The sequence below is a fragment of the Thunnus albacares genome, chromosome 22 (assembly GCF_914725855.1).
Source record: "Thunnus albacares chromosome 22, fThuAlb1.1, whole genome shotgun sequence".
Lineage (NCBI taxonomy): Eukaryota > Metazoa > Chordata > Actinopteri > Scombriformes > Scombridae > Thunnus > Thunnus albacares.
Genome location: NC_058127.1, coordinates 4,255,094 through 4,282,373, shown reverse-complemented (window position 1 = coordinate 4,282,373; position 27,280 = coordinate 4,255,094). Strand labels below are relative to the sequence as shown.

At 37.2% G+C, this 27,280-nt stretch overlaps 3 protein-coding genes and 1 long non-coding RNA gene across 9 annotated transcripts in view; 2 read left to right on the top strand and 2 right to left on the bottom strand.

Annotated features, from left to right (window-relative positions):
* LOC122974228 (myelin-oligodendrocyte glycoprotein-like) overlaps nucleotides 1–27,280 on the top strand; it is a 73,224-nt gene that overhangs the window by 39,073 nt on the left and 6,871 nt on the right. The window contains exons 1-6 of one of the 5 annotated variants that reach the window (XR_006400253.1): nucleotides 151–349; nucleotides 2,455–2,835; nucleotides 21,260–21,343; nucleotides 21,495–21,610; nucleotides 21,698–21,911; nucleotides 22,408–22,799. Coding sequence is in view for 2 of the 5 variants with exons in the window: in XM_044342215.1 (XP_044198150.1) it covers nucleotides 3,129–3,244; nucleotides 3,349–3,360 (128 nt within the window). In the remaining 3 variants the exon portion in view is untranslated. Of the gene's footprint in view, nucleotides 1–150; nucleotides 350–2,454; nucleotides 2,836–3,128; nucleotides 3,245–3,348; nucleotides 3,900–21,259; nucleotides 21,344–21,494; nucleotides 21,611–21,697; nucleotides 21,912–22,407; nucleotides 22,800–27,280 lie in introns of those variants that run through there. The other 4 variants (XR_006400254.1, XR_006400255.1, XM_044342215.1 and 1 more) reach the window with 4 other exon arrangements.
* On the bottom strand, nucleotides 1,909–2,448 carry LOC122974317. The gene is made up of 2 exons (XR_006400321.1): nucleotides 2,070–2,448; nucleotides 1,909–1,959 (listed from the first exon to the last, which is right to left on the bottom strand). It is a non-coding gene; the product is annotated as an uncharacterized LOC122974317 (long non-coding RNA).
* The window catches only part of LOC122974275 (butyrophilin subfamily 2 member A2-like), a 47,107-nt gene continuing 28,388 nt past the window's right edge, over nucleotides 8,562–27,280 (bottom strand). The window contains exons 2-3 of one of the 2 annotated variants that reach the window (XM_044342298.1): nucleotides 9,421–9,523; nucleotides 8,562–8,919 (exon numbers count right to left, since the gene is read on the bottom strand). In XM_044342298.1, the coding sequence (XP_044198233.1) occupies nucleotides 8,669–8,919; nucleotides 9,421–9,514 (345 nt within the window). In that variant the 5' untranslated portion in view covers nucleotides 9,515–9,523 and the 3' untranslated portion in view covers nucleotides 8,562–8,668. The remainder of the gene's footprint in view (nucleotides 8,920–9,420; nucleotides 9,524–27,280) is intronic. The other variant, XM_044342296.1, reaches the window with a different exon arrangement.
* Nucleotides 14,964–19,571, top strand: LOC122974194 (sialoadhesin-like). The gene is made up of 3 exons (XM_044342165.1): nucleotides 14,964–15,318; nucleotides 18,457–18,720; nucleotides 19,133–19,571. Exons 1-3 carry the CDS (start codon nucleotides 15,006–15,008, stop codon nucleotides 19,450–19,452), a joined length of 897 nt encoding a protein of 298 aa, XP_044198100.1. The 5' UTR covers nucleotides 14,964–15,005; the 3' UTR covers nucleotides 19,453–19,571.

The following is a 27,280-nucleotide window of genomic DNA, read 5'->3' as shown; positions in this document are numbered from 1 at the left end:
CAATTTACTCCACAGTAGTTTTATATGCGGGCAAAATATATATATCAGAGTTTCACTTAACTCAAAACAGGAAACTGCTGCCACTAGCTTGTATTATGAGATCCAATTACGGATCTACAACCGCCCACATTACTCAAGATAAATTACATCATGACGCGAACATCCTTACACGCAGTTTAAAAGCAGAGAAACAATAGAGTGAGTCATAGTTCAGCAGCTGTACAGACGCATCATCTCTGTCTGTCTGTAATTTACATGTTTAAAATGGACTTTTATCAGTTCAGTAACATGTTTACATTCTGGATTTTTATGCTCTGTCTGACTTTCATCGTCTGGACTCCGGTTGAAGGTAAACGGACATGTTTCTCTTTCACCTGAGCGACACTTGAATGAATGAAACAGTGAACATGTGAAAATATGTTTTACGGTTAATTTTCTGTGTCCACAAACTGTAATGTGAACTTAAACTAGTCGTCATATCTGATGTGGAATCTATGCTTTATGTTTGTAATGTTGATACGACGTGTTAAAGTCTTTAAACCTTCACTAACGTTAATCAAACAAACAACGTAACAAACGTAATAGATCAGAGCGGTGAACTACGAAGCAAGTTCAACATATCCAGGCTTTCTTTGTGTGAGCTGGATCAACAAACCTTACACTCGCGAACAGAGATAAGTGGACGACGGAGGATATGAACTTTCTTGGTTAACCCAGGCTTTCTGCTTTCAGCTTTGTGCGTGTTTTGGATTTTTCAGCACGAAATGGACAGATCTTGTGCCGCTTACTTCAGTCAGGAGGAACAGATGATTATAACGGAGAGCTATGAATAATATAGATACATTATCACAGCAAAAAGAAATAAGGTGAGAGAGGAATGCTGGCAGCAGGCGCTTTTTATTGCCGATTTAAGCCGAAACTCGGAACATAACCTGTTCCGGACCAGGTTAAGTTAGCAGTATAAGTTACCATGGTGATGTAGCAGGTTAAAAGAGAGCCACCTTTGTGACATTGAAAACCCTGCAGGCTCAACATACCTCACTAACCCACTAATCTCGCTTCGCAGTACACCCCTCTGTAGTCTATCTGTGGATAAACTAACCTATAGTTTATTACGCAAAACAAACAAACAAGCAAGTCAAATAAAATATATAATAGATTGTTTTTATTTTACATAATCTGTTACATATATTTTATTCTTGTCATATTCTTCTGCGAGAAATGTGTGATTTTACTGTTTATTTGCTGACATGATTCATCAGTGACCATGATGATGACCTGACGATTCAGTTATTGACAGTAAAGTTGCAAAGGAAGGATGAGCGACAACGTCTTATCAGTTGTCTAAATCTCTAATTCAGTGTCTATCAGTCATCTGTCTGCTGGTCACATGATGAATAAATAGTTTTGTGTGGGATAATTGAAGGCTAATGTCTGGAAAGTAGAGCAGCAACTAACAAATGTTTTCATTATCAGTTCATCTACTGATTCATGTGATTTGTGTCCATCTCAAGTTTCCAGACCCATGACTGATCTTCAAAATGTCTTGTTTTCTCTGACTATAGTCCAAAACCCAAGATTTATTTATTTTTTAATCATAGCGGAAAATTCACTGGTTCTGATTTCCAGGTTGTTGACTAATTTTCTACCTTCCGCCTGAAGGTTATTAACAATTAAATCAAGAAAATAACAACCGATCAATCGTTAGTAAGTTAGAATTAGTTTCAGCCTTAGTGCAACATGCTCTCTGTAGCATTTGTTAAGTTTCTAAATTGTAAATGTAAAATACGGTCATTGATACTGGAAGTTTGGATTTACAGAAAAGGTTTGAGATATAGTTGAGATAATATCGTTGCTACATACAACATACAGTGTAATTCCCTCGAAGCACAGGCAAACACAAGTGGCTTTCTTGCAACTGGTTTATTTGTAGCTTTCTCTCCAAATCCACCGTGAAAACTACAGACACACACACACACAGTATAAGGACAAAGTTAGCGAAAATAAAAACCTTCACAGCATGTGGAAAACAGCTCACCAAATAAAATAAAGACAAAAACATGAATTACCTCGTTGGCTGCGTTCTGCAAATAAGGGAATTATCCTTGGTCCTTGGAGGGTCCTTAAACATTTCACAACCACTTGAATAGGTTGATATTTAGCATGTATCTCAGCTGGAGCACGTGTGCATCTTTACCTGCTCATTTCTCTCTTCTCACGTATATCAGAACAGCGCAACTGGCTTTCTAAATAAAAGTGGCTGTTTCACAATAAAGCTATCTTCTTAAAATAATACAAAACAACAAAGATAACTGAAATATATTCAAAATGACTCAAATGTATTCTAAAAGACAATACTGACATTACAAATTACAAACAACAGTTACATACAGAAAAATAGATTCCAGACTTCTCGCGCTTTTCAGAAGGTTAAAGTTTTCCTCCATTTTCCAGGTCAGTCTGAGGTGATTGGGTCAACTCAGCCAATCATCGCTTCTCCAGGTGATGATGTCATCCTGCCATGTCACCTGGACCCTGAGTTCAACGTGACGGGGCTGACGGTGGAGTGGTCGAAGCCCGATCTGAAGCCTGACCCCTCAGATCGGCTGAGTCGGGTTGACTACGTCCATGTTTACCGGCACAGACAGGAAGACCTCGACATGAAGATCCCAGCGTACCTCAACAGGACGAATCTGTTCACAGATGAACTGGAGCGCGGAAACATTTCACTCAAGATCATGAATGTGACGCTGGCAGATGAAGGGAGATACAGATGTTTGGTTCCCAAGTTGGAGAGCAGAGTGCAGTCGGCAATTGTTGAACTTCTTGTTGTTGGTGAGTTTCTTCAGATGTTGTTGATGGTCCAAGATTTGTCTTTTTTACATCTATTGATTTGACTTGTGTGTCAAAAAATTACATGATTGAGTACTTTTTATATACTTTTTGCCAGTAACTTTTTAGTATTGTGTTGTAAATGATAATAAATCTTGTATTTTATCCAGAATCAAAGTCTGATGAAACCTGGACAACAGAGACGCCGCTGCATCTCCAAACTACTAGTTAAAGTCTTCATATTTGTGTATCTGGTGTGTCTCCACTTATTGTAGCTCTATTTCTTTTCCCATCAGGTGGTCGTCACAGTCGGAGCGCTCTGATCTCAGCTGTGATGGTTTGCTGCATCTTACTAATCTTTGGTGGTCTAGTTGGTGGATATTTACTTAAACAAAGGCGTCAAAAACCAAATGTAAGTCAGAAATAAACAAAACATATTGTTGCTTATTGCAGTGTAAATCATTACAGACTCTTTTGGAGACTGTTGACTAATAATTCTGTTAATTTTCCTTCTAGCATCCAATATGACATCGTTTAAAGCAAATCACCTTCAGTCTAGCTGCCTTGCTCCAACGTACTTTACTGGCTGATGTTAAAGGAGATGAGAGCGTTAAACTCACCTGGATCCTTCTGGAGATTTCAACCGGACACATGTGGACTCACTAGATCAGCATTAGGGGGGTTTCTACAGCAGATACATGTTTTCTTTGTCCACAGCTCACCTAAAGCTCCTAGATGGATCCTGGCTGGAGGAATGCTGATCCCCAAAGTGAAAAAAAGTGATTTTAAAAGCACCACCTGACTTAAAACTGACTTAAACCTTCCTGAAAATGATTGATTTAGATCCACAGCCTGGATAAGAACTGTGCCAGTTAAACCATCATGACCTGCAAGATTAGATGCAGGTTCAGTTTTATTCATCAACTTTTTCAACAACTCACTTTTAAAAGTGTACTTTGGCAAATCTTGGTGTGTGGCTCTCTCTAGTGGTTAAAAACATGTATGTTGTGGACAAGAGAGGGTCAATGTTTCTTCTTTTGGTATTAAAAGGCTCTGTTTAAACTGTGTGCTGGGCTCACTGATGTGTCTTTAATAGTTTTTGAACAATAACGGAGGTCTACAACACAGAGGAATAAGATATATCAGGCTATGAAGTGAAAAAAAGTGATTTTAAAACCACCACCTAACTTAAAACTGACTTAAACCTTACTGAAAACGATTGATTTAGATCCACAGCCTGGATAAGAACTGTGCCAGAACTCTTAATCAACATGATCAGCAGCAGGATCGCTTTGCATTGAAAAACTCTGAACATCTGTGGCAGCACTTTAAACTTTACACCTCGTCCATCATTTCCAATTTTAACCTTGTTGGTCGTTGGGAAACCAGAGGCGACCTCAAAGAGACCCACGAATAAGAAGAGAGAGGTTTGAATGCTTCATAAACCTTTTCTTTGACCTTTGGTTCTTAATGTCCTTCTCTGGAGGAGGACGATTATCAGATTTATTTTGTGTTGAACAGTCTTTTCTGGGACTTTCTTGCTTGTCAGAGAAATACGAGTTAAATATGTTTAAATATGAACTCACTCGATGGAAGAAAATCTTATTAGCAACAAGCTTGGGAGGGAAAATCATCAAACTGCTGTAAAGTACCAAAAGACATGATTTATTTCAACTGAGAAAGGTCAATAGAAGACTTATCAACTTAAACGAATGAATTATTCAAATTATTCTTTTTCAGAATAAATCATGTTTTTTGTTATTTTACAGCCACCTGATGCTGATTTTCTTTCATCCGGTAATATTTCAACATTCTTCCACTGAAACATTTTCTGCTCTGAGATTTAACTGAAAGTTCCAAGAAATATCAACACAGGACTGTGATATGTAGTAAAAGAGGATGTGGCATTTTGAAACATTTTGTGACGTTACTGTGATCTGAGCTCCAGTTTACTTAACTATAACTGGAGGAAGAATATTTTTTTATGTATTTATATTAAGTGATCCTGAACATTACAACCAAGAAATTTTATTTCTTTTGACTGTTATAAATCCTAATGACTGTTTTTGTGTCTGTCACAGTGTTAAAACAATGTCTCAGAGAAGGTTATTACATTTTGACATGTGTGAGTTCAGAGCTGAATTTTCCTTATAAAGTTAATTTCAAGTTAAAACGCTCTCCGCTCCCTTAACATCAACTGTCAACATGCCTTTGAGCAGGGCAGTTATATATTCTCATATTGTTCTGTCATTTCAATTATTATTATTTCTACAATATAAGATTTTGTTAAATCATGAGCATTCAGCTACCTCCTGCACTTTAAATCAGTTAGTTAGTGTTACCTTGTGTCATGCTGGTGTGACACTGACTAAAAATCTTAAAAAGCATTAAATGGAAGCACGTTTGAGGGGTCACTGAATGGTTTGATGAGTGTTTAATGATGTGAATCATATGCAATGACCTTGAGTCACCAGATCTCAAACCAATTTAACACCTATGGGAGATTTTGCACTGATGTGTTAGACAGCGCTCTCCTCCACCATCATCAAAACATCAAATGAGGAAATATCTTTTGAATGAATGGTGTTCATCCCTCCAGAAGAGTCCAGAGACTTGTAGAATCAATGCCAAAGTGTATTGAAGCTTTTTTGGCAGCACATGGTTTGGCAGTACGTTGGGTTTTCCTTTAATTTGTCACCTGTCTGTATGTGCAGCATGTTTGTGTGTGGCTTAAACTTAACATCAGTCAACAATTAGGTATTTATTCGTCAACATTGTAACACTTGTAAAACAGTGTCTCTAGTCTCTAGAATATCAGAAAATAATTTTGGGGGTAAATTGAGCCATTGGCTCAACTTGCCCCAACATCACTGACACGTTTTACCCCACAACCTCCATTTTAACAAAACTGTTTCACACAGTGGCTCAGATCCATAGTTATGTTTATGACCTTGTTTTGTAGCTGACACTGACTTAAATTAACATATAATAATGTCCAAAATATATCTTTTTTTAATTAAGATACAATACTGATAACTTTAGTAACATGATGAATTCACTTGGCATGACAAAAATCATTTTTTTTGCTCTGGTTTGCTGACCACTTGAGTATACTTGAGTATACTTTCTTAATTTGTGGTCATATGATTACATTTTGTTTATGGTTACCCAGATAAAGGGGGTGGCTCTGTTTACCCCGTTCTCCCCTACATTCATTTTGGGGATGTTATTCCATTATTGTGCACTTTATTACAAGGACATTTGTCAGATGTTACATTCTTTAAAATTTGATTTAAATAACACCATTGTTAAATGATTGCTGTGCTGTGACTTTAATCTCTGTCTGCTGTGTGATTATAATCTGACCTCATGTTGTTGAAAGCAGCTGAACAGATAACTTTTTAAACTGTTTAATCATAAAGGTAAAGTTCAAGTATCCATGATCATGTTTTGCTGCTGCAGCTTAACTCAGCAGTAGGTTAAGTAGCTTGTGGAGGCTAATGACAGCTAACTGTAGAGACAGATTGCTGAGTGACATTACTGAGGCAGAACTGTTGACTTCTCTCTACTGCGTGTGCAGTTTTAACAGAAGTTTCATAGTCTTGTTTTAATCTCCACAGCCGGATTGTCACTAACTGTCAAACTAGATAACACAATATTATCACCATTATGTCATGACTATGTAACCATGCAAAATAACACACTAAATGTCACAAAAATATGGAGCTACAGAATCAAGACATTCAGAGAATCCTCAGAATTTGAATCTAAACTTGTGCTTCACCAAACCAGCTGCAGCAACAAGGCTTTTTGAATTTCCACTTCACTGTTAAACCATCATGACCTGCAAGATTAGATGCAGGTTCAGTTTTATTCATCAACTTTTTCAGCAACTCACTTTTAAAAGTGTTCATTGGCAAACCTTAAATCTTGGTGTGTGGCTCCCTCTAGTGGTTAAAAACATGTATGTTGTGGACAAGAGAGGGTCAATGTTTCTTCTTTTGGTATTAAAAGGCTCTGTTTAAACTGTGTAGCCTCTAGTTTCCTAATTGTGAAAAACCTTTTTTGTAAATAAAAAACCCTTCGACTTCTTTGTCGATAATTCTGCCTCTTACCTTTCAGAGGGATTTCTGAGCTGCAACAACTCTCAAACCAAAGCAGATACAGTATGGAGCTCAGATGAGAAGATATATTGGATCAGAATAATGATTATAAACATGAAGTCTGACTCTTTAAGTATCCACAGTATTTTATTCTGTGTGCTGAGACTTTTCACTCTATACTTTTAGTCATTTTGCTAGTTTAAAAATACTCAAATTCATTGTAAATAAAAGCTGAAAATCCTTTTGTCTTCAACAGATTGATGAAGGTGAACTCTCTGCAAATCAGATGTTCTTTCTCTTGAAGCATCAGTGCTAAACATCCCACCAATAGACACTGAAAAACCCTAAAAAAGACAAAGGAGTTGTAACATTCGCTGGTGACGTGAATCAAATGCAACCATATAAGACTGAGACTGTTACATGAATGTTATATTATAATTGAGTGAACCAATGTATCTTCAGATTCATATTCAGATTAATTCTTGGGATAATTTCCACATGAAATTCAGCAGTGGTTGCCAGCCGAGTTTGGTCTCTGAGGTTTGTTATCAGCTATAACGTGACCGCAGTTCACAAGCTGACTGAGGTCTAGATTTTCTTTCTGGCACTTTTCCTCTTTCAGATGAATAATTTCTATTTCCAAATGCTCCTTTTATTGCTGAAGATTATTGATTTCATCCTCCAGATGATTCCTGCTTAGACCATCAGTCTCATCACCTGCATTGAGGGAAAAGTGGTTCACGTCAGATACTTCTGTAGTGCTTGTGGAACATAATTGCAACTGTAATATACTGTAGTTTTTAGATATACAGTTAAAATCACAAAATAAATCTGAAGATGTGTTACCCCTGCTGATAGTCCTTCTCACACTCTGGAATCTCTGTCCTGGTGTTTTAGAGGCTGGAAAAATATATTTGGTTTCAACCATAAGTTGCAGTTTGAATGGATGCATGAACCACATTGAATGTAATTCAATAGAACGCTCGGATTATATTGACTTTTTTAAATTATGCAACCTGGAAGTTGTCTTTGTATATTAAGTATATAGAATGATTGTCCATACAAATCCTAATTCAAATCCAGTAAGTATTTATTTCAACCTACTCCGCATGTCTTGCATCCTAAAGAACATTTTTGACTTGAATAGCACAAACGGCACATGACAGCATATTATGAAGGTTTCTTTACACATTTATCCCTAAGTTATTTATTAATATAGAAAATAAGACGAATTCTATGTGTTCATATGCAACTTTCAGGGTCATAAAAAGTGGAATTTTGAATGTTCTACCTCAGATTTGTGAAATGTTCTGCTGTTTGGCAAGTGTTTGTCATGTTCTGACCATAAAGGTTGAAACAGCATTGGTTTCGAGGTGGTCTTGAACCATGCTCTGCTGATTTCCAACTTACTGACAAAAAATTTCCTAACCAACCACTGACCTCATAGGAAAGTCAGCTCATATACATCACATGTGAACTACGTCACTTTAGAAATGTTGATATGATACATATTGTTGAAATGTTAATATGCTATGTATTACACGTGTTGAAACTTAGATATTCAATGTTTCTGTGGTTTGCAGAAACGTACAATGCCAAGGTTCTATTCTGGCGACCAAGCTGCACACACAAAACTACTCCCCAGAGACTGAAAACATGATCACTGTTATTAGTCTTCGGAGCCGTTTCTAAATAAACTAATGTGAGCAAACTCTTCATAATGAAGGAACATGTCAGAACATGTCGTTCTGTTGGACTCTACAGGTGAAGTTGTTGTTGTGTCTCTTCTCTACAGTCACTCTGCTGCTGACAGTATAGAGGTCATCAGGACCTCTGACTGTCTCTGTGGGTTCAGCAGAGAGGAGGTTTCCCTCACCGTCCAGCCAAAACACCTCAGGCTCTGGATACCAGCCTTTAGACTCACACTGTAACACCACCACGCTGCTGTTTATGGTCATATTTATGACAGGTGAGGAGACAGAACCTGATGATGAGAGACAAGAGAAACATGTAGTGCCACAATAAGCTGAAAAAAAGATTTGTGACCCAAAGAAGGAAGAAGGCAGCTGTATGTTCCCTCATCAGGGAGTTTCACTTGGGAAATGTTCAGTGAAATGTCTCCGTGCTTCATTTCCTCAATGGACAGTGATGTTCTTCCCATGTATGATGGCTGTTTAAAATCCAGTCTTTCTTTATGTTTTTCCCACACATGGACATACGCTGGGCTCAGGTCAGTTCTTGCCCACTCCAACCACATTTCAGATGCATCCATGAGAGGTTTAAGGTAGCATGGTAAAATGATGTTATCACCAACTGTTGCCACTAGCTGAGGCGGTTTATCCTGAGACTGACCTGGGAAGAAACAGAACCGTTACTCACCAAAAATCAGTGTCCTGTCTTCTTTACAAAACAATAAATTATAGCTGAAAAAAGACATTTTCCAAACATTTTTACTGTAATTCTAGTACAACCTGTTTACATTTACCTGTACATGGGTGAAGTGTTAGGAGGATGGCAGCCAAAACACCGAAGGTAGTCTGTCCAGACAGAGAGACCAGGCAAAGCCTCTGATGAGGCATCCTGCAGCTCTGAAAATTGAAACAAAGGAAGTTTTTGGTTTTCTCACTCTTCAAGTCTTAAAACAACAGTCAGGATCTCAAATGAACAGTGAAACCTGTTTTTCTTGCTGTAATCATTCCTCCTGTTCATACTGACCATTAGAAGATCCCTTCATAATGACCTTACAATGGAAGTGATGGAGGACAAAATCCACAGTCCTCCTTCTGTACAAAAATGCATTTAAAAGTTTATCTGAAGCTAATATGAAGCTTCAACGTCCATATGAGTCAAATCAAGTAGATATCTTTCAATGTTACAGTCTTTTTTAATGTCAAAGTCCCTCTTTTTGTTACTATACTTCCAACTGCAGCTCAACAGGAAAACACTGTCCGAGGACTTGAAAAATCATGAATCCGTCTTTTAAGGACAAACTCTGGAAACAAATGTTCTGTAGTTTAATTTGCTCCATAATCTGCAAGCTTTATGGGGAGATGGAATAGTAGTGAGCTGATAGAGTGTTCTTACTGTCTCTGTTATCTTACACAGCAAGCAGCCACCTTTCCTTTATAGACGTCAGTTTGCAGTTTCAGTCCAAACTGTAATGTGTTTCAAACCACACATTATTACATTATTACTATAAATTTAAATTGAAAACTAGGTTACATCAACGTTTTTTAACATGTCTGACAGTTAGTTTTTTTTTTTTTTGAAGTGTCATTCATGAGGTGTGGCCTACTTCAGCTGTTATAAGATAACATCTATATGTTGCAAAAAAAAATTGCAACATAAGGAGTTCCCCTCAGACTGCACAACTTCCTTGATTACATGGAAGCTCCTTATGTCATTGAAAAAAGAGTCAAGCGACCCAAATGATTAACATATTAGCCTTCTCTGTATCCTGAGGTGCAGACAGCGTGGACGAAAAGATCATGACACAAAGTTAAAATAACCGCATCCAAACTACGATTAAAGCTGAAACTATCAAAAAGTAACCTGCAGAAGTCTAAATAAGTCAGTTTCTATCGCTGAACATTTGACTGTTTGTTAAATTCATTTTGGTGCTGTGGGGAAATGAATAGACAATGGAAGAAAAAAAGCCAGGAACCATCATATCCACAATAAGGTTGGTGGTTGGGTTTCCCACATAACCTGGTTTCTCTGAGTAACCAGTTACTTAGTGGAGAACAACCACACTGTAGCAGAACAACCTTTTATCAGTTGTTTATTTAAATGTGTGGTTGTGTTTGTGTGTGTTTTTACAATTCTTGGAATGACTCCAACCTGATAAGATGGTGACGTTAAACTGATTACTGGAAAGTAGAGCGGCAACTAACAACTGTCTTAGTTATTAATTAATCTACCAATTACTTTACATTACTTTATTATCACTGGCTAGATAATATCAGACATATAATTAAAATTACAGTGATTAATTAAGAGAACCAACTTCCCAACATTATCAAACTCTTTGACACATTTTCTCTTTCACAAAATGTCCATTAACAAGCGTCGATGAAAGTTAAAAATTAAGTTGCAGTTGGAGATAAAGAAACTGGAGAAGGATATAAATACAGTCTGTCCGGGTCAAATATCACTATAACATCATAACCTTTTTCTTTTCTTTATTTCTCATGCAGAATACCATCTAATTGACATTTGTATATTTATTACCCTACATGAATATAGAGTTACTGAACTTTATTGACTGTTTCTAAATACAGTGCAGCTGTTTCAAACGCATTGTGAGCATTTTTGAAGCAGCAGGTTCTGACTTTTGCCAGCAACAAGTTCCTTCTTTAAACACAGCAGAAGGTCATGGTTGGCCATTTATTTAATTTCCTTTTTGTCTTCATATCTTGAACAAAATGAGTGAATGAATAAATAAATAACTTCAAAATAACGCTGGCACACTTTTATTTCTTAAATTATAAACGCTAAGCTTTTAAATAAAAGGGTCCAGTCCAATACAGGAGTGACCGCGAGTAAAATGGGGAACTAGTTAAGTATTTTTGTAAAAGTCCCTCACAGTTCTTCTATTTTATGTTTCCTGAACACAGACAAGTGATGCGAGTGTGAAAAGACACTTGATGGAAGCGTCTTTTGAGAATCTGTTTCCGTCTGTCAGACATTCTTTGACATGCAGCTGAGTTAAGCTTGACCTTTAACCTGCCACAGAGCAGCTAGTTCAGCTGACTGAGTTACCATGGTTACTGAGCTGGGACTCATATAAGTACATAATAATAATTATATATATAACAATATAAATATATTATTTCCCAGAGAGGTGAAATGAACTCTGTCGAGAAAAAAATGGCCAGGACCTCCATGCTTTATCTGAGGATGATGTACAATGCTCTCACCTACAGATAAAACAAAGATCGTCAACATGACACATCATCATCTGTTTTGTGTATCAGCATCTTTACAGATTACTTAACAGATCTCGTTTCATAAACAAAATCATTTTAAAGTCTACATTTGAAACTTGTTTCTTTTCATCTGTCAGATTGAAAGCATTATGATACCCTGGTAAACATCAGCTGAGTTTCTGATTAACTGCAGCAGAGAAGTCCATCGGATCTACTTCATACCTGGCAGTTGGATTGCTGGGGAAACAAGGAAGTGCAATGTCGATGTATGAAGTTGTTTAGATGAGCGGAAATGTATAAAATACCTTATAAACAACGTTACTTCTACAACCTTGATTTGCTTCTTCTGCTTCATTTAACATACAAATACCCTGTTTTATGGTTTTATCCATAAATAGATGAATACACATTTTCTAACTGGCAAAAAATATGATGGACAGATAACAAGGTACAACTACTGAATTTGGTTCCGTAATTATAAATAACAGAGCACGCTCTACTTTAGAGGGATATTCCAACATCTTCAATGTTCTGGTTTGCTGTCTTACCAGGAGTTAGATGAAAATATTGGTATGAATTTATCATTGTCTGTTCAGAGATGAAACCACGGCGTGTTAAGCCTCACTTAGCCCAAAGCCTGCCTGTCGACATCAGACATTAAATGTGTTATGTAATTTGTCTTTACTCAAGTTCCACTTACTAGCTTATTCTGATGCTTTCAACTCTATGACAACTGAGGAAACTCCATCTTCCGCTGTCACATTGGTGAATCTTTCTCAATTTGTAGTTCCACTGCTTTACTTTTTTTTTTTTTTTTTGCTTTTTGTATTTTAGTAATGAAATATTGTTGAAGGAGGATCAGATATGTTTTACAGACACTAAATAATGAGCATCAAGTGATTTCTTCTTCATAATCTTTGATATATTTATTATATCCACAGCAGCATGGATAGACAGAGATATATCTAATGGATTCTTACTAGGGCTGCAACTAATTATAATTAATTATATAATAAACTAACTTTAATTATCGATCAATCTGTCGATTATTTTCTATTAATTGATTTGTTGTTTGGTCTAAGTTGACGCCTTCAAATTTTTCACAGTCCACAACCCAAAGATGTTCAGTTTACTGTCATAGAGGAATAAAGAAACCAGAAAATATTCACATTTGAGAAGCTGGAATCAGAGAAATTGGATATTTTTTTCTTAAAAATGACTCCAAATGATGAATCAATCATTCAAATAGTTATTGATTAATTTAATAGTTGACAACTAATCCATTAATCGACTAAGCTTTGAAGCTCTAATTCTTATAGCATCTTACATCCTCGAGAAATGTCTGCGGCTCATTTCAAAGGAATTGTTTCTAAAAATGATTACAGCTCAAACTTCAAACAACAAAGACAGAACTGGGAGTGTCACCAGCTACATAAAAATAGCTACGACGGTCCATGAAGCATTCATATTAAACAGAGCAAACCAAGGTTTTCTTTTGCACAGTGACATCAGTGGGTAGAACAACATTCCTCTGGTTTCTGGTGTCACAAAATGCTTTATACTTGTATTCTTCTTTTATTATTTTTTTATTTCATTATAATTTACATCAAATATCTGGATTTAAATGTTTAAACCCAGCTGGTGTTTAACAGTCAGCAGTTTTGTGTTGCAGGTAAACTCAACACTGATGTCTCCTACACTGATGTCATCATCACACAGCAAGTGGAACCAAAGAGGATCAGAGGTAACTGATGATCTATTAATGGTTTAAATTATTTTTCCAAGCAATTAAAAGCCAAATATTCACTGGTTTGGTTAAATGTGAGGATTTTACACTTTTCTCTGTCATATATAATAATAAACTGAATGTCTGAGTTTTTGATCTTCTGGCTGAATAAAACGAGCAGTTTGAACACGTTACTTGGACTTTTAGAAATGATAAAAAGCAAATAATAGTTAATATATAATCTACTGTTGTTACTGACCTGTTCTCCAAATAATAACCAACAGTTGATATAAAAGATGTAAAAAAAGACAAAAAAAATCACAAATATTCAGATGAGATGTTGAATTAAAAACAAATGTCAGAACTTTACAGTTTATAAAAACACATCAGACTTCAGCTCTTCTATAAAAGAAGAATTTAAACACACTTTTCTACCTCTCAGTGTTTCGAGTATCTACATTAAAACACACACACACACATTCTTCTATTATGTAATGACTGTTATGTTTCGTCCCTCTGGCTGTTTGTTATCCGCTCGGAAACGGAAGTTCCGCCCACTTGCTTATTGGTCCTCAGTGACATCAAGCAGACATTGCCATGGTTACAGTAAACAAAACAGTAAGAACGAGGTCATATGTCCGCCCCCATTTCTCCAAAGTGACACCCTGAGTTTCTGTTCTTAGACTTTACTTTCGATTTGTAGGTTAACTGACATGAGGACATCAATAGAAACATAACAGAAACATGTTGATATGGAGCAGAGAAAAACAAAACACATAGATACAGACTGAATGGATGGTAATGGAGAGATATAGAAAGGCTATGGAACAAACTGAACCAAAACAAAGTGACAGACTGCAGACATGAAATGTCCACCTGACTGCAGTTAATCTTCAGATTTTTTCCTGCTTTACTGTCTTTTGGCTCCTGATCTGTTTTTTTTATTTTATTACTTTTTTCTGGACCTCTGGAGCTTGAAACTGCATGAAAAATGAATTTATTCATTTACAACAGACAGAATTATATATATTATAATAATATATATTATGTAGTTCTACTGTGATTTTGACTCCACTGCATCTATCTGACAGTTATAACTACACTCAGTTTGACTGTTATTGAACCATTGAACAGTGGTGAAATGTAACAAAGTACATTTATTCAAGTTGCTGCACTTAAGTACAAGTTTGAAGTACTTGTCAGATCAATATTTTACATGTAAAACAGCTGATTGTTTGCAAAATGTTATGTATGTATATTTTTATTTGTAATTAATTTGAATAATATTTTATCACAGTTTGTGTTTTTTAACATATATATTCACATTTTGTTTTGTTCATATTAAAATCACTGATGTTTATATATATAATAATATATTACAGACAAAACAAAGATAGGCATCACACTGTTAATAAAATGGGCTTTGTCCATCTTCTTAGGATGGGCAGACCTCCACCGGCACCGCTGGCTGATGGCAGAGAAGATGATTTTCATCTGAGGGAATTGTCAGTGGAGATCTTGCAAGTCCTGCTTGATCCCTGCGACGAGCTTTATGTTCCCAAGGTCATTTCCTCCACAGTGGATCACCAGGACATCTGGCACAGCTCTTCCTCCAAGGCACCGATGAAAGAAGGGGTTTCTCCAAACCATGCCCCCCTACTTGAACCACTGGACCTGGGCATCCAGACCATGGTTGGTCCTGATGGTCTCCCTCACTTGTTTTTCCCTGGTAATGTAGAATTTGGGTCCTGTTGATTGTAAAACAAAAAGAAAACAACATCATCTTTCTATGAAAACTTATGCTGATGTGCTTTTGAATTTAACATATTTTATATTATGTTTCTATTTTATTTTTCCATATTTTACCAGTCTGTAGTGTGCTCTATGAGTGTATAATGGATGTAATTTAGCGTCAAAAAAAGGAACAACGCTGGGCTGTAAAGCCAATTTGACATAGCGGCCAGACCGCGTAATTACAACGTCACGTGATGCTGTTGAGCCCAAAAAGGCTTTTTCCCATAGACTTACATTGTGAAAGAGACGTCCACAGAACAGCGGATAATTTTTTTTGAGCATCACAACCCCCGCGAAATGACTCGTTTCACTATCAGAATTTGATCCGTTCCGTCCGATCACATGTCAAAAGCCTAAAAGAGCCGCACGGTTGAATTGTTTTATCCTCATTCAAGTTAGCCGGAGGGCGAAACTGGAAGTAGCCGACTTGGCAGGCGAATGCCACTAGTGCGCTTGCTCTATGGGCCCAATGATCCCGGAAGATCCGGGTAATTTTATACACGGAAGTCAAACTTTTTTGGCTTCATGCACCACTGAGCAACTTTCATAGGAATGAACAGGGCCCCGTCTCTGACGCTGTATCCAGTTCTCTTTATACATCATTGATTATAATCAATATCTGATGTAATACTGTATGTTTGTAGTATTTTTTTAGTTGTTGGTGAAATGTTAAAAGTTGTATATTATTTTATATTTTATTTTGATTGATTATTCAATGAATCGGGTAGTTTCAGCACTAAAAACATTTTTTTATTATCCCAACAAATGTTGGAATAAAAGTTTGTACATGTGACATATGGATGACCTTGATAAAACTACAGACAATGAAGGTGACTTATTTGACATAAAAACTGAAATCACATGTACATGTAGACATGAAGGCACATGTTCATATCAACCTGCAACATGTGTCAGCCACCGGTGGCGCAACAGCTACTGATTCACAATTAATTACAATTAATTCAGTAGTGATGAGTCTGACTCACTTGAAATTGTGCACCCTTCATCTTTGTACAAAGATACCATAATATTAAAGGATGGGTTCACAATTTTTCAAGTCTGTCTTAAAATAACAGTCAGCTGTCGACATGAACATTTAACTGTCACCTGTCAATCACAGCAGACATCAAAGCTACTATAAGTCTTCAAATCTCATTAAAGGGGCATTCATTTCCAAAATGTCTACCAGCAAACTCATTAGAGGGCCTGAATTTAGTGATTGAGACCATAATGACTCATTGAAATACAATTATTCACTTAGTATTGCTAGAGAGAAGCTGATGCTTTTTGAATGGGGGTCAGTTGGAGCATCTAGTGGCCATCGGTGGCATTCACTTATTTCAGTGTTCTTCAGACTGAAGTTGCAGCTGGGTCTTGATGGACAGTGTTTTCCTGTTCAGCTGCAGTGGGAAGATCATAACAAAAAGAGGAAATCTGGCACTAAAAAGACAGAAACTTTGAAAGACTTCATTTGACTAATTTATATGGCGCAAGCTGTCGATCAACTTCACATGAACTTTTAAATACACAGATTTTTACCTCCATCACTTACATTGTAAGTGCATGATGAAGGAATCTCTTGATGGTCAGTGTGAACAGGAGGAATGATTACAGCAAGTAAAACGTGTCAATGTTCATTTGGGCTCCTGAATATTGTTTTAGGACAGACTTGATAAATTGTGACTCTGTAACAGGCAGGATTAGTGGATGATTGTCTGTTCTGATGCAGATTTAAAAATGTCTACGTGAGAAAAAACTTCAGACTACAGAAAGTAAAAGGAGGCCACAGTCGTAAACATTTGACATTTGAGGTGTTAAAACAAGTTGAGACATCCTGCACAAACAAACTCTTCGCTCTATTTGACCCGCAGATTATGATTAGGGCAGGAAGCTGTGGCCTCTATGTCATGAAGTCAGACTTTAGGTGTGAAGCAGCTCCATCGCGTTCCCAGCCAGTCAGTCAGTCTATCTGCAGCCAAGCAGCATGGAGATCACAATACTGTGCACTGTCGTTGGTGAGTGTTTATGGACAGTTTTCACTCTTATTTTGTTATGAAACATCCGCTGCAAAACTTCTAATTCATATCAAAGTGTGTTTATTTGTGTGCATCTTTGTTTCTGAGCAGTTTTAGTGTTCATATCTATTTCTAACTGAAAAATATGATGCATCATTATCATCATTTCAAACAACAAGAGTATTATTTTAGATTAGAGTTGACAATATTTATTTTACAATAAACCACAACCACAGTTACTCCTAATGTATTGATAATTAAATACTACAATTATGTAGATTTGTTTGTTTTTAATATATTTGTTACTTTCTATGTATAACATCATCCTGCATGGGGACTGCAGATGAAATTAGAAATTTTGGCTAAATCTTACACATTTACGTCATACTGATGTTAATTGATGTGTTGTCCCTGATAAATAAATGAATGAAGTAAGTAAGAGTAAAGAACATGATCATTGTTACCATAAAAGGTACAAAAAGACAACAAGAACTCACCAGGCCATCAGAAAAATCCAAAAGCCAACAGAGTCCGTCCTTGTCTCTGCAGAGAGCCTTTATTGTCGTTTTAGAAATGTACAGCAGCTAGTTTGATCTGTCGTTCGTTTTTCTTTGATTGTGTGCGATATGTCAACCTTTGATCACATTGAATGTACTGCATCACTCTGCAGCTGCAGATGTTATCGCTGTTGCTTCTTTGGTTTCGTCTTCATAGCATTGCAATCATTCTGTATCATTAATAGAAAATAAACTCAACAAAATAATTCACAGCTTCCCATCGACCACAACACTGAATGCAGCTGAGAGGTTTTATTGCTCTTGTACTTAAAATGAAGTTTGCAGAGAACCAGGAAGCTTAAAGCAGCTTGAATCACATTTGTTTTTTAAAAGTAACATCCTTAGTGAAACAAGGAAGCAACCACCTCTAAAGACGGTGAAAAACTTACTGGATGTCTAAACAGAGTTTTCCTGGTTTTTCACTTCTGCAAGAGATCTTTTGTTGCTTGTTGCGATTACAATGAAAATCTCAATTTGTGATCATTTTTCTGACTCTTGCAGCTTCCCTGAGAGTCCTTCCCAACAGATCTCAGTTTTTTCAGTACGAGTCGTTCTCTCTGAGCTGTGAGGAGCCGGGAAAGTCATCTCATTGGAGAGTTATAAAGAACACATCTACATTAATAAACGAAGAGTGTCCCCTGTCCTGGAATAGAAGAAATGAATCTCACTGCTTCATTGATGACCTTTACCCATCTGACACTGGAGTGTACTGGTGTGAGTCTGGAGCAGGAGAATGCAGCAACACCATCAACATCACTGTGGCCGGTGAGTTTAAACCACCAGCTGTAGCAAATAGGCACTCAAGGTACCTCAGTCAGAGGCTTTTAGGGAAGAAAACACTTTTACTATTCTTTTTGTGTTCTCAAATGCATGTTGAGTGCATCTAGTTCTGTCCTCTACAGAAAAACAGCAGCATTGGTTGTTTGTTTAAATACCTCAAACAATTTATTTTTACGCTCTCCTGACAAGCACCCTTTGTGGTTAAAGCAGTGACTGTCTTCTCTAAATAGCAAAGGTAGACATAGAGCAACATTCAAGGTTCAAAGCAACGTCTTGACACGTGACACATCTTAGTTGAAGGATACACAACTGTTGTGTTTGTACGGCATGTATAGCCTCTGTTCAACAAGCTTCTGTAGCTCCATGCAATCTCTCATTCAGCATGTCTTCCATCCAGCTGGTCCTGTGATCCTGGAGAGTCCTGTCCTTCCTGTGATGGAGGGAGACGACGTGACTCTGAGCTGTAAGAATATAAATACAATGACTTTTTCTTCCAACCTCACAACGGATTTCTACAAAAATGGCTTCCTCATGGCGACCAGCTCTACAGGAAACATCACCATCCACAGCATTTCTAAATCCGATGAAGGATTCTACAAGTGTAACATCTCTGGAGTTGGACAATCACCAGACAGCTGGCTGGCTGTCAGGGGTGAGCTCTTGTTTCTTTATGACTACTCAAAGGGCTTGTTGGTGAGATATTGCTTGGTAAGCTAACAGCTAACACGCTAGACAGGTGCTTGCACTAATCAGTCACATTAGCTGCAGCATTTTGTTCTTAAGATTAGGCTATCCTGATAGCCAGCTTGATGGAATACCCCCCAGATGGACTAAAAGCTGTAAAGACAAATAAATAAATATCTTGTAAAGCTCACAGGAGTTATATTTTTCATGTTTTTTTTTTAATGTTTTTTGTACATTCACATATAGAAGAATTAATTCAATAAAACAGAGTCAGTGAATCTAAACAATACATTTGTCCAAAGTAAAGTAAAGTAAAGTAAAGTAAAGTAAAGTAAAGTAAAGTAAAGTACAGTGAAGGTAAATGTAATCAGCAATTAAACGTCACAATTTACTCCACAGTAGTTTTATATGCGGGCAAAATATATATATCAGAGTTTGACTGAACTCGAAACAGAAAGTGCTCAGTGCTGCCACGTGCTTGTATTATGAAATCCAACAATTGATCTACAACCGCCCACAATATTACTCAAGATAAATAACATCATGACGCGTAGTGCGCATGCCCACTGAACATCCTTACACACAATTTAAAAGCAGAGTAACAACAGAGTGAGTCGCAGTTCAGCAGCTCTACGGACGTTTCATCTCTGTCTGTCTGTAATTTACATGTTTAAAATGGACTTTTATCAGTTCAGTAACATGTTTACATTCTGGATTTTTATTCTCTGTCTGACTTTCATCGTCTGGACTCCGGTTGAAGGTAAACTGACATGTTTCTCTCTTATTCGCTTGTTAACTCGTTTCACCTGAGCGACACTTGAATGAATGAATCAGTGAACATGTGAAAATATGTTTTACGGTTCATTTTCTGTGTCAACAGACTGTAATGTGAACTTAAACTAGTCGTCATATCTGATGTGGAATCTATGCTTTATGTTTGTAATGTTGATACGACGTGTTAAAGTCTTTAAACTTTCACTAACATTCATTAAACTTGTAACAAACGTAATAGATCTTAAGTCTGAATGTGCATCTTTTCCTGCTCATTTCTCTCTTCTCACGTATATCAGAACAGCGCAACTGGCTTTCTAAATAAAAGTGGCTGTTTCACAATAAAGCTATCTTCTTAAAATAATACAAAACAACAAAGATAACTGAAATATATTCAAAATGACTCAAATGTATTCTAAAAGATAATACTGACATTACAAATTATAAACAACAGTTACATACAGAAAAATAGATTCCAGACTTCTCTCACTTTTCAGAAGGTTAAAGTTTTCCTCCATTTTCCAGGTGAGTCTGAGGTGATTGGGTCAACTCAGCCAATCATCGCTTCTCCAGGTGATGATGTCATCCTGCCATGTCACCTGGACCCAGAGTTCAATGTGAAGGGGCTGACGGTGGAGTGGTCGAAGCTGAAGCCTGACCCCTCAGATCGGCTGAGTCGGGTCGCGTACGTCCATCTTTACCGGCACAGACAGGAAGACCCCGACATGAAGATCCCAGCGTACCTCAACAGGACGGAGCTGTTCACAGATGAACTGGAGCGCGGAAACATTTCACTCAAGATCATGAACGTGACGCTGGCAGATGAAGGGAGATACAGATGTTTGGTTCCCAAGTTGAAGAGCAGAGTGCAGTCGGCAATTGTTCGACTTGTTGTTGTTGGTGAGTTTCTTCAGATGTTGTTGATGGTCCAAGATTTGTCTTTTTTAGATCTGTTGATTTTGAATTGTGTGTCAAAAAATTACATGATTGAGCACTTTTTATATACTTTTTGTCAGTAACTTTTTAGTATTGTGCTGTAAATTATAATAAATCTTGTGTTTTTATCCAGAATCACACTCTGATGAAACCTGGACAACAGAGACGCTGCTGCATCTCCAAACTCCTGATCCAACGGATGAGACGGATGTAAAAGGTGAGAAAACGGTACAAATCTGTGAAGAAGAGAGGAAACGTCTTTAAAATCAGCTGACATGTTGTTTTTAATTACTGTGGTAGTTAAAATCTTCATATTTGTGTATCTGGTGTGTCTCCACTTATTGTAGCTTTATTTCTTTTCCCATCAGGTGGTCGTCACAGTCGGAGCGCTCTGATCTCAACTGTGGTGGTTTGCTGTGTCTTACTAATCGTTGGTGGTCTAGTTGGTGGATATTTATTTAAACAAAGGCGTCAAAAACCAAATGTAAGTCAGAAATAAACAAAACATATTGTTGCTTCTTACAGTCTGAATCATTACAGACTCTTATAATTCTGTTAATTTTCCTTCCAGCATCTGAAGAATGATAACGCCTAACTCAAACCAGTCTAGCTGCCTTGCTCAAAGGTACTTTACTGGCTGATGTTAAAGGAGATGAGAGCGTTAAACTCACCTTGATCTTTCTGGGGATTTCAACCGGACACATGTGGACTCACTGGATCAGCATTAGGGGGGTTTCTACAGTGGATACAAGCTCAAATCATCCTCCTGAGAAAATGATGTGCTTGTAAGTCTGAACATGACTGTTTTGAATAATAATAATAATAATAATAATAATAATATGATGTAACCAGGCAACATCTGAAGGGTTTAAGTGTGATGTAAACACTGAAAAAGTGAAGCTCAGTCAAATATTCATAAAAAGGTTTGCATCATAGAAATGAAATGGACCAAAGAGAATCAGTTTTATTTACAATGTAAAGGTGACTTAATGTTCTGAGCAGCCTCTTCTACTATTTCTGTCTGTGAAGACAATTCACGACAAGGTTCGGGAGACATCTGGAAAAATTCACCACCCTAGTTTGAATTTGGATCTGTGGCTTCTTGTAAGACCTGCACACAGAGAACCATTTTATTTGCATGTTCTTACTTTGCATCGTAGGTGCAGTCAAATTAAAAACTCGAGAAGTTCATCCTTATGTCTTTGAGCACTTTTTTTATGTTTTACTAAAGATCATATGCAACATAATTAATGCATTCTGCTTTGTTTTCTTAATCCACAGCTCAGCTGAAGCTCTTAGATGGATCCTGGCTGGAGGAATGCTGATCCTCAAAGTGACATTTAAAAAAAAGAAGCGCCATCTGACCTAAACACAATTGATTCGGGTCCAGAAATTACAACCTGGAGAAGAACTGTGCCAGAAATCTTCATCCACATGATCAGTAGCAGGATCGCTTTGCATCAGCCTATTGAGTGAAAAACTCTGTGGCAGCACTTTAAACTTTACACCTCGTCCATCATTTCCAACTTTAACCTTGTTGGTTGATGAGCAACCAGAGGCGACCTCAAAGAGACCCACGAATAAGAAGAGAAAGGTTTCAATGCTTCATAAACTTTTCGTCAGGGCTTTTCATCGTGAAAGTTCCAAGAAATATCAACACAGGACTGTGATATGTAGTACTGTGATCTGAGCTCCAGTTTACTTAACTATAACTGGAGGAAGAATATTGTTTTTATGTATTTATGTTACGTGATCCTGAATATTACAACCAAGAAATTTCATTTCTTTATACTGTTATAAATCCTAATGACTGTTTTTGTTTCTGTCACAGTGTTAAAACAGTGTCTCAGAAGGATGGAGTGAAGAATTTAGGTTATTATGTTTTGTAGTTATTTTTGTTAAGCTGATCATTGACTTGAGGTCACCCTTCCCTTTTTTCCACTGGACACATTGACTGATTATGAGCCCACAAGCTTGTTTCACTACTGAAGTGAAACATGTTAAATATAGAATTTGAGTTTTGACACATGTGAGTTCAGAGCTGAATTTTCCTTATAAAGTTAATTTCAAGTTAAAACGCTCTCCGCTCCCTTAACATCAACTGTCAAAGTACCTTTGAGCAGGGCACCCACAGTATCTCTCAGTATAGTTGTATCAGTATATCGGTTACATATTCTCATATTATTCTGTCATTTAAATTACTATTATTTCTACAATAAAAGGTTTTGTTAAATGTTGATCATTAAACTACCTTTTGCACTTTAAAACAGTTATTGTTACCTCTTGTCATGCTGGTGTTACACTTGGAAAGAACAAATCAAAGTACATTTGAGTTTTTTTTCATCTATTAAATTCTTTTTGGGGATGTCATTCTGTTATTGTGACCTGTATTACAAGGACATTTTTCAAATTTGACATTCTTTAAAATTTGATTTAAGTAACACCACTGTTAGATGAATAAAGTTGGTACAAGTTGTCAAATAAATCATATTTTTAAATGATTTCTGTGTTGTGACTTTAATCTCTCTGTTGTCTCTTTCCATGGAGGTGAAGTTCTCTATGTGTCAGTTTGCATTTATCTCTGTCTGCTGTGTGATTATAATCTGACCTCATGTTGTTGAAAGCAGCTGAACAGATAACTTTTTAAACTGTTCAATCATAAAGGTAAAGTTCAAGCCACCATGATCATGTTTTGCTGCTGCAGTTTAACTCAGAAGTAGGTTAAATAGCTTGTGGAGGCTAATGACAGCTAACTTTAGCTAATTTAGTTTGGTGAATTGTTGACTTCTCTCTACTGTGTGTGTGTGGTTCAACACAAGTTTCATAGTCTTGATTTAGTCTCCAAATGCCAAACTAGATATACTGACAGAGTAGCATCACAGTTATCTGTCATGACTATGCAACCAGACAATTAAATAACACTAAATGTCACAAAAATATGGAGCTACAGAATCAAGACATTCAGAGAATCCTCAGAACTTGAATCTAAACTTGTGCTTCACCAAACCAGCTGCAGCAACAAGGCTTTTTAAATTTCCACTTCACTGTTAAACCATCATGACCTGCAAGGTTAGATGCAGGTTCAGTTTTATTCATCAACTTTTTCAGCAACTGACTTTTAAAAGTGGTGATTGGCAAACCTTAAATCTTGGTGTGTGGCTCCATCTAGTGGTTAAAAACATGTATGTTGTGGACAAGAGAGGATCAATGTTTCTTCTTTTGGTATTAAAAGGCTCTGTTTAAACTGTGTAGCCTCTAGTTTCCTAATTGTGAAAAACCTTTTTTTGTAAATAAAAAAATGTCAACTTCTTTGTCAATAATTCTGCCTCTTACCTTTCGGAGGGATTTTTGAGCTGCAACAACTCCCAAACCAAAGCAGATACAGTATGGAGCTCAGATGAGAAGATATATTGGATCAGAATAATAATAATAATCATGAAGTTTGAGTTTAACATTTAGGCCTACACCTGGGGTCCGTTTCACAAAGCAGGTTTAGTGAAAACTCAGTCTGTTAACCCTGAAATGAGGGAAACTCTGAGTTTTCCGTTTCAAAAAGGGAGGTAACTCAAACCAGAGAAAGAGGGATAACTCTAGCCTGTTTCAGAGAGAGAGGTAACTTAAGCTCTTGGTCAGTTACCGTAGTAACAGACTCTATGAACCTAACCTGGTCGGGACCAGGTTTTTCCCAATGAACCTTGAGTTTCTCTCAGTCTCCGCCCTCTTTCAGAGCCAAACACTCCATTTGATTTCCTCATTCATTCAGTCAGCAGGCGAGTTTTGGCGTAGCCTAGTTCTGCCGTCTGTCATTTAAAAAATCATTAAAACAATCAGAGTCAGTATATTAGAAGTCCATTAGGCACAGTAGGTGGCGACTTTTTTCACTAACATGGCATGTCCTTTTGATAACGATCCCGTGGATGAAGGTGCAGCATTACTGCGCAGAGAATTAAATATTCGTTGAGAGATGGTTATCAGTCCGCGCATAGATGTTCTAGCATTTCCAGACAATTATCTTTTTGAGAGATACCGTTTCACGTCACAGTCCATCATCTACATACACAACCTAATCCGTCCTTACATTTGCAACATTACCAATCGTAGTCATGCTCTCACATCCCAGCAGATATTGTGTGTTGCGCTGCGTTTCTTTGCAAACGGAAGTTTTTTGTACAGTGTCGGAGCCAGCCACTGGCCTTCCTAAATTCTGGCTTAGGGCCAGCTCCTCTGCCTCCGTTAGAGGTGGCGGTGCTGGACCACCACCCGTTTTACGGGCATCTGCCTTCTTTCTGTTGGCTGAGTAGTTGTGTTAGTCTGTGTTAGTTTAAATAGGATTAATTATTTAACATAACATGATGTAGATGAGGAGACATTTATGTGTGTGAAACCAGCATTATGTTGGGGATAAAACAGCTGCACAGTCAAACAGCCACTTAATATTTACTTTACAATGTAAAACATGATCAAAATGAGGTTCCCCCATGAGATTATGTCGAGGTTTTACTTTTTGTGTTGCACTTCTTTCTGAAAACATGCTCAAACTCACCGTATTATCGCATTAAGATTTCTAGTTCTAGTGGGGCGAAAAACGCCGCCCTCCTCTTCCCCGTTGCCATGGTGACTCGTTGAATCGGGGCTCCATTGATGCTGGCTTTTTATAGTTGTGGTGCACGCGCTTAACTCCAGGTGAAACTACTCCGAGTTGATTAAACTGACTCAAATCAGCTGTTCTGGAACCGGAAACTCAGAGTTTTCTTTCTCAGAGTAGATTAACTCAGAGTTCAGGATTAGACTCAGAGTTTGTTGAGCCTGCTTTGTGAAATCGACCCCTGGTGGTTACATCAGTGATGATACAACAGGTATCATCACTTTCACTTTAACTTTCAGTATTACTTGTAACATGGTGACTAAACTGCTGCAGTCAATAAGAAACTGAGCTGGTGTGGAGTTCACCAGAATCTCCGTGTATCATATTACTTTCAATGTTACAGATTGAAAGCAGAAATAAGTTTTAAATATAGACTTTATAATTATTTTATTTATGAAATGAGATCTATCTATGTGAATCAGTGTGAAATAATACAGAATGTGGTCTATAAAAAGTTGGGATCAATCTGTTTTAGCAAGTGGTGAAAAAAATTCCACAACCCCCCTTTTTTTCAAGCACAGAAAGAAACCAAAACCTTGTGGATACAACTTGTCTATAAACAAGACAGATGGACTAAAAGCTGTAAAGAAGAATAAATAAATAAATATCTTGTAAAGCTCACAGGAGTTATATTTTAACATGTTTTTTGTACATTCACATAAAGAAGAATTATTGTTTGATATGAACAATCAGCTCGTTTTGATTTGTGAATATAAAATTTGGTCAAAATAATAAATAAATTCATTCAATAAAACTGAGAGTCAGTAATCCAAATAAAACATTTCTCCAAAGTAAAGTACAGTGAAGGTAAATGTGATCAGCAGTAAAACGTCACATTTAACTCCACAGTAGTTTTATATGTGGGAAAAATACATATATCAGAGTTTCACTGAACGTCACACAGAAAGTGCTGTCATGTGCTTGTATTATCATTGGTCCGTTTCACAAAGCAGGTTTAGTGAAAACTCAGTCTGTTAACCCTGTAATGAGGGAAACTCAGTTTTCCGTTTCAAAAAGGGAGGTAACTCAAACCAGAGAAAGAGGGATAACTCTAGCCTGTTTCAGAGAGAGGGGTAACTTAAGCTCTTGGTCAGTTACCGTAGTAACAGACTCTATGAACCTAACCTGGTCGGGACCAGGTTTTTCTCAATAAACCTCGAGTTTCTCTCAGTCTCCGCCCTCTTTCAGAGCCACACACTCCATTTGATTTCCTCATTCATTCAGTCAGCAGGCGAGTTTTGGCGTAGCCTAGTTCTGCCGTCTGTCATTTAAAAAATCATTTAAAAAATCAGAGTCAGTATATTAGAAGTCCATTAGGCACAGTAAGTGGCGACTTTTTTCCACCATCATGGCATGTCCTTTTGATAACAATCCCGTGGATGAAGGTGCAGCATTACTACGCAGAGAATTAAATAGGCCTATTCGTCGAGAGATGGTTATCAGACCGCGCATAGATGCTCTGACATTTCCAGACAATTATCTTTTTGAGCGGTACCGTTTCACGTCACA